The sequence below is a fragment of the Tigriopus californicus genome, chromosome 1, assembly GCF_007210705.1.
Source record: "Tigriopus californicus strain San Diego chromosome 1, Tcal_SD_v2.1, whole genome shotgun sequence".
NCBI lineage: Eukaryota > Metazoa > Arthropoda > Copepoda > Harpacticoida > Harpacticidae > Tigriopus > Tigriopus californicus.
The window spans coordinates 14,512,836-14,520,117 of record NC_081440.1 but is presented as its reverse complement, the minus strand read 5'-3'; the positions used below and the strand labels follow the sequence as shown (position 1 = coordinate 14,520,117).

At 46.0% G+C, this 7,282-nt stretch overlaps 1 protein-coding gene across 3 annotated transcripts in view; it reads right to left on the bottom strand.

The window, feature by feature from the left end:
• Positions 1-385: 385 nt before the first annotated feature.
• LOC131877327 (atos homolog protein A-like) overlaps positions 386-7,282 on the bottom strand; it is a 10,782-nt gene continuing 3,885 nt past the window's right edge. For 2 of the 3 annotated variants that reach the window (XM_059222957.1, XM_059222964.1), the window contains exons 2-7: positions 6,377-6,652; positions 4,274-4,467; positions 3,097-4,200; positions 1,800-3,025; positions 1,475-1,715; positions 386-1,408 (exon numbers count right to left, since the gene is read on the bottom strand). In XM_059222957.1, the coding sequence (XP_059078940.1) occupies positions 1,240-1,408; positions 1,475-1,715; positions 1,800-3,025; positions 3,097-4,200; positions 4,274-4,467; positions 6,377-6,652 (3,210 nt within the window). In that variant the 3' untranslated portion in view covers positions 386-1,239. Of the gene's footprint in view, positions 1,409-1,474; positions 1,716-1,799; positions 3,026-3,096; positions 4,201-4,273; positions 4,468-6,376; positions 6,653-6,875; positions 7,260-7,282 lie in introns of those variants that run through there. The other variant, XM_059222948.1, reaches the window with a different exon arrangement.

Genomic DNA, 7,282 nt, shown 5'->3' with positions numbered 1-7,282 from the left:
ATTTGCGAAAAGTGTTCTTCGTTTCAAAATGGCCAGAATTGTCCAAACTTAATTCAACCTAAATGACTGATTAAAATCAAAATAACAAAAAAATATTTCTTTTTTGAGACCACTGCTTATAACGTACCTTAAGTCCATAATGTTGAATACAGACCTTTAATTGAGCTAAAAATCAAAAATTCTTTGCATAGTCAGAGCGACTTGGGGTCAGTAAGTCTCTTTTGAAGTGGGAGGAAATGCATTGACTTGATTTCGAAATGTTTAATTCTCCCATATTTCAGCGGTTCATGCTCTATTCGATCTAAACGAAATCAGACGAAATCAAAATTTTGTTTCAAAACAAATTAATGTCATGGGAGGTCAGTAATATGAATTTTACACGAAAGAAGATGTAGTGGCATTTATTATTCAATCTATAATGTATAGAGCTCGCAATGGAATTGATCAATAAGGATTTATACACTCACACACACTCGGTATCATTTTACATCATGAGTGGCTGAAGTTTCTTCTCAAAATAGAATAATAGTCTTTTAGGATTTGGATCACTGAATAGATTCTGGATATCCATGCACGCCCGAATCAAAAAGCCGAATGTTTTCCAATTTGATATTTACAGATTTGAGGGTGTAACAAAAATCACTGGGTCCAATTTGTTTTCGTAGTTCAATGATCATGTCTGTTGCGGATGTTAATCGTGGCTCAAGTCGGTAACCTTGAGGAGGCCCGATTTTCATAAATTTGCTTTCTACACTGATATCATAACGTATCCCAGAATGCTCAAGTGTTTCTTTTCTTTTCAATATATAGTTCTGATTTTGTTTTTCAAGGCTTACGCCGGACGATTCTTGAGAGCAAACCGAGGAGAAGTGAAAGACACACAGACGAAAATTGGGCTCAGTCCCAAGGTAGGCCATTCCATCCCTGGTTCTGATCCCTAAGACAATTGGGGTGATACGCGTGGCATAAGTTTGAAGTAGAACACTCATCAGTCGGTGTGATCAGCCTGACTAAAACGGTTTTCCTTTGATTGGCTGACGAGAGACATCCTTGATTTGTTCTGCACTGACTATCAGGCCTCTTCATACGATCTGGCCTTCATCACATCAGCAGTCCTTGCAAGAATCATCGAAAAAATAATAGTAGTAGTATCATCAATATTATTAGCGTAGATCCTTTTTTACGTCTGCCGGACTGGCATTGATTTCTGGTTGAAGAATGAATTTTACTGACACGTTCTCATTTGCGAAATGAAAACTTGGGGTTTTGAGGTCCGCGGGTGAAGGACCTCAACTCGAACCCTTTCCCAGGGGCGTGATCTGAGGCGGTGTCCAAGTCGGACTTCCGGAAGATGATCATACGAATATCCGTGTGAAGGTAAATCTTGCCGGACTTTGAACTCGAGAACCTGTGTCAAGAAGTAGAACATTCTAGATTCAGTCCCAAGAATATACAAAGCCAAGTTGTTTCTCACCGTAGATGAACGAGATAGCGTAACCACTTTTGCGAATCCGACTCGTAATCCTTGGCCGAGCAATCCGAAGGCATGTACAAGGTGCGCTGTCGTAGAAACGTCTGCGAGTTTGGAGGCATATCCGACAGATCGTACATTACAACGAACATCTTCACCACCGTTCCAAGAGGATTAAACAGGGTCACCTGGATGGTGCCTTTCTCTGGAACGCGGTAGCCCTTCTTGCCCAGATTGATATGACCTATTTGAGACCCAAAATTAAACCATAATTGAACAACAGCTAGATTGATTACGTGCTCAGATCAAAGTTTAGTTCGAATCGTACCTAAATAAGGAGACGAGACGGAATTGCTATCGCACAGCGTGTAGAAGAATACCGTCACGGGAAGGGTTTTGTGTTTAGGGTGGAAACTTCCGGAAGCGCCGATCTCGGCCGTGAACCCAGCAACGGTGGATACGGGCTCGAGACGTCCGTTGAGAACGGACTCTTCAAAATTGCCCAAGAGGTTGGATGAGGTGACAGTGGCTGGAGCTGAGACTGACAAAGGATGCTTCCGAGTGACCTGAGAGTTGTTCCGACGTCCGCTTCTGGCAGTGGGACAGCCATTTTGCGAGGAGTTCAAGGATTTGATTTGTACTTTCTCGGAGGAGTAGAATGCCCTTTGGATGTCGTGAGGAGAGTTGATGGTGGAGTCGTACTCGAATTTGCCCATGCCTTTTCGCAGCGGTGCTGGGGATGAGGTCAGAGGGAGGCCCGTTCGGCCGTGAAATACCATGGACGCTGCCGAATCCAGCGATTTTCGGAAGTAATTCATCTCATTGGAGCTGGGCACGCCTCCGTTGCTGACATTACTTTCCACGTTTTCGACGTTCTCCTGTTCAGCCAGTTCAAAATCCAGATCGTCGTCCGGTGGACTATTGGCCATTGAGTTCGAATATGGCGAGATATCGTGGTCAAAGGAGAGATCCAATGGTTCCAAATGCTGATTGGAACTCTCATCAGGCTCTATGGCGTAGATGTTGTCCGAGTAGCTCCTCGTCCTTGGTCCCGTTTTGGACCCATTCATATTGAGGTTCAGAGTGGCCTTCAATCTTGTTCCCAATTGCTGCAACGTGGGTTGAGGCAAGTTAATCCCTTCATTCTTACGTCGAGGAGGCTCGTGAACCTCGGCCTTGTGAACCATGGTCTTGGCAACACGTTCAGGACTGGCCCTGGACCTGGGTCGAACCATCTTCGGAGAGGATTCCAAGCGGTTCCGCTCACTTGTCCGAAGAATAGCACCAAGGAGGATCTCGGACTTGTTCAACTCCCGAGCCTCTGGAGGTTTGTCGCTCTGAGGGACGATTGGAATCGGCTTCTGAGCGAGGTCCGTTTCAGCTCTGTACACGGTGGTCACCGGACTAGGTTGAATGTAAGGTAGACGAGACCCTGTTCCGTCGTCAAAGATGTCGTGCAACGAGGACCTCTTCTTCAAGATCTTGGCCAGCTGCTCGGAATCTTCGTCTTTCAAGGACGATTTTCGACTCCCGAACGGCGATTTGGTCAAAGCACTGGGAAAATAGAAAACGAATTTTAACTCACACATGCTTATCAAATTTGAGTATCTTTAGCGCGAACTTACCTTGGAGTAGGATTCTCTGGTTCGATCTCCCTGTCAAGTTGTAGATGATCCTTGCTTAGTACATACTCATGGGTCCATACCGCATTTGAGCATTGGGCCAAATTGATTCCCGAACCATCATGATCGTCATCCTCGGCTGAGCAAACGTGTTTCCCTTGGATATTGCAACGAATGGGCATCCGATCATTTACCACCGGATTCGAGGCCCTCGGTAAGAGATTGGAGAATGCCCTGAAAGGCTCACTTTCCGGTGCGGGCAGTGTCGGTCCTTTGGCCCTTGGATCCACTCCTCGCGGCAGCAATGACAATCGAGGACTATCGCCCGTGGTCCCGGGATGAAGCACACGTGGGTGAAGACTAAGGTACAGGTTCATATCCCGGCGTCGAAGATGATCTTGCCGGGCACAGCGCTCGGGCTGACCTTGAGGATGATAACTATGAGGATCGGGCAAGTCATTTTGAAAGCTAGGCCGTCTCCGAGCATCGCGTTTGTTCCCAAACAAGAGGTGCTCCGGAGTCTCCAGACTTGGCGAGCCGCATCGGGAAGGAGACTGATATTTCCTAGGAGGAAATTTCTGAAATGACTGCGGCGGATCCAGCAAGCTTTCACCCAACATGGAGTCCATGGAATCCGAGCGAGGCAAAAATCCTGCCCCCGGGATAACCGAACATTCTGCAAGCTTGGACTTGGCTATGGCTCGCCTGAGATCACTCTCCGAATTGTTGATATCCTTCCAGGCCAACGACCCAGCCATGGGCAGCTTGGCCTCCTCTTGCGTAGTCGGAGACTCATCCGATGATCCACTACCAGAGGTCAAGGCATGAGGACAAATGACCCTCGGGATCTCTCCAGTCCTGGGCAAGGACCTGACTCTCACTTGGACGGAAGACCCACGTCCAGCCGCAGCGGGTGGGAAAATGTGCTCCTCAGCGGGTACCGAGAATTTGCTTGCAAAGGCTTCGCCCGGAATCGTGATTCGACACAGGACATTTTTCGGGAACTCTCCTCGACTTGAACTGAGCCAAGCCGACAATTGCGAGAAGTGAAGATAAGAACGCACGGCTTGAAAAAGGCCCCGACTCGTTATATAGCTTTCGTTCGACCTAGAGTAGGGAAAGGAATTGAACAATGAGGATATGATTAATCCGAGTCAAGGGCGAGTCTGAGATTTCTTACTTGACAAATTGCACCGACACGATCCATTGCTCCAAGAGGATGGAACCGGGTTCCGGGATGGTCGAGTATTCGATTGATGTCGCCTTTTGCCTTCCAATCCGACAATTCGAGCACAAAAGCAACTCAATACAGACGGGAACGTTGTTCTGCCATAAGAGGAGCATGTGCTTGCGGAAGTTCTCATCTTTCTTGCACTGTAACCGACGGAGAAAATGGGGAAAGGTGAGATTATTTGTCAAAGTACTTCCCTCCCAACAAGGACTGCCTCCAAGGTGGGTCCAAGCAAGAGGACGCTCCACAACTAAATGGTCTTGGAACCGATTTTGAAGCCATGGTTAGCCGTCATTCTCGTCCCTCCCCACCCATCCGTCTCTCAAACCGAGACGGTTGTTGGCTCTCCACCAGAATTCGAGGAGATTTCATCATCACCACGGAAAGAGAGAGGGGATCGAAAAAAAGGCTTCACCATCAGCTGATTTTGACAAAGGAAGGGAGCGAGTTGTGGTGCAAGGCCACCACTTCGAAGGTGCTCGATTTGGGTCATTTTTTGTGATGGGACCTTGCTCCACAAATCCTCCTTCGCGTTCTCTTCTCCCAGAACAGAAAAAAAACCTGTGGGCTTTTTTTTCAGCCATCCTAACCTCGGATTTCTTTTCAAATTTACTCTCGAGGTGCTCTTGAAAAATGAGAACGGGTGTCATTAGTCGAGCCTTTGTTTCCTTGAATACGGCAATCTGCTTTGACGTCTTTGTTTCTCTTTCAAGAGAGGAATAAGATGAGATGACGTGCGACAAAGCGGTGAGAGATTCTATTTGCCAGCATACATCTATGAATTTGCAGACGGAGTCGGGAGACCTTAAATAATTACTCCGACTTTCAATTTCATCAACAGGAGAGATTTCGACTACGTCAAGATTGCATTCGCACAAGGCAGCTTTGACTTCAATTTGAAAGACCCACAACGAAGATTAGAACCTCTGAACCTCTCCTTCCTTGGTTTCCTTGACCTTTCTTTCACATTTTATAGCAATAGATAAGAGTGAGTTTTAGATAACTTCAAGTCAAGTGAAACTTTCAATTAATATTTCAAACAAGCATTTTTTTTTTTATGAGGGCTCCTCCCAGATCTAAACAGGCCTCCTGGAATCGATGAGTTTTGCTCATTTGTAAGAAAAAAAATGACCTTATTCTTAGCCTTTTCAACTTTCCAACAAAGATCATTTGTTTTCCACTAAAAAAAAAAATTCAAATGCTTTTGGTTTCGCATATTGCTTACAAAACCAAAGTCAAAATCTCGAGTAATCAGAAGAAACCTATCTAGGATACACAAAATTCCCCGCGCTCTACCTCAGACGTTCTTCATAGGGCATTGTCCGTGCTAGGATACAGCTTGTTGTTAGGGATAGATATATCTCTGGGGCGTTTGCCAACTTTTTTTTCTTGTTCTCAGTCCGCTTGGCGGCGAATCTTCTCCCAAGATCTGATCTAATTCCCTTCAAACGAGTGCCGTTTAGCTCTACGTAGATCTAGCTTACAGTATAAGGTTGCTTTGAAGACAAGAATGCAGGAATGATAAGCTTGACATGCTCAATGGCTCATGCATGTACTACCCACGTGCATAGAGGCTGTTTTCGAATCAGATTTATCTTCATTCCAAGTATATGGTTCATCAAAGTTTGTTGTGTACGCAAACTCTCCTCCCACCAGCAAACAGAATCTTTGACATTTCGTAAAGTAATAACAACAGCATCGACATCACTCGAGTTTACCTTGAAATTCGTATCGAAGCCGACAACGAAGGACACACAATTGAGGCAGGCATGTACTAGTAGTATTCCGGAGACGTACGTAAAGCTGTACGTACCACATCGTTTATCTCGGCCAATCTCGGCTGCCTCTTTGTAGCGTTCTCTGCTCAGTGTACACTAAACACTACATATAGACACCCAATGAAGAGAGTTCTCGTTCCTGGGCTGCCGTGAGTTCTCCCTTGGAAAATTGAGTCTAGCTTTTTATTCTCATTCAGGGTCATTAGTGAGCTTGGCGTATTTACGTACGGACGTATGCACAAAGGCGTTTATTTTCTCATATCTTAGCACTCACCATGTATTCCTCGCCTGAGCATAAATGGGGATATGACTGGCGAAGCCCTCCCCCGAGAGGTGGAACATGGGGTCCCTCTTTGAATCCCCGCTCATTGGTCCGATGTGGAACGCGACCTTCAACAATGAGACTCCCGATCCCACAGAACACATCCGGAGGCTCCAAGCCTGAGTCGTTTCGCTCATTCGAGTCAGTGGCATCCCTCTGGGCGATCAACGAGGCCAAGGCCCGATTCCTGGAGTTCACGCCGGGCTGCATCTTGCTCGCCCTCAAGGCCTGGAACGTACATAAGAACAAACAATGACTGATTTGACTTATCTTATAAACACTCGACAGTCAGGGGACGGATTAGTTAGGCCTGTAAGGCTCCTTTGTGGGATCATATTTAGCCTTATCATTTATTATATGTTCAATACATGAAGTTCTATTATTTAGCTCTCTCAATCATCGTGGTTTCCTAATATATAATAGGTACTATGAGGTACTATTATCCACCTACATTTGGAATCGGTGAGGCATGAGAGCACGTGCCTAAGATTGGTATGTGGCAATCAGGAACAAACATACGGATCGTCCGCCTACTGACGGGCTTCGATCCCCGCAAAAAAAGAAGCATAATGATAACTTTGTTGGGAAGAAAAGACGTCCGTGTTTCCACAACCAGTTCTTGAGAAGCAGAGAAGGCCAGAGAAAGATCGGACTGGCGGTGCCCTTACTTAGGAGGCCAAGGACAGGCGAGCCTTATAAAAAGAAGGCCGGCCTGATCCAAATTTAGCCTTGGAACCATTTTGAGGTCACCCAAGCGACTTTCTCATCCTCAGCCAGGGAAACTGGATCACAAATGATAAGATGAGAAAACTCTAATAAGCCTTGTCAACATCTTGATGGCCTGACTTGTTGATCTTG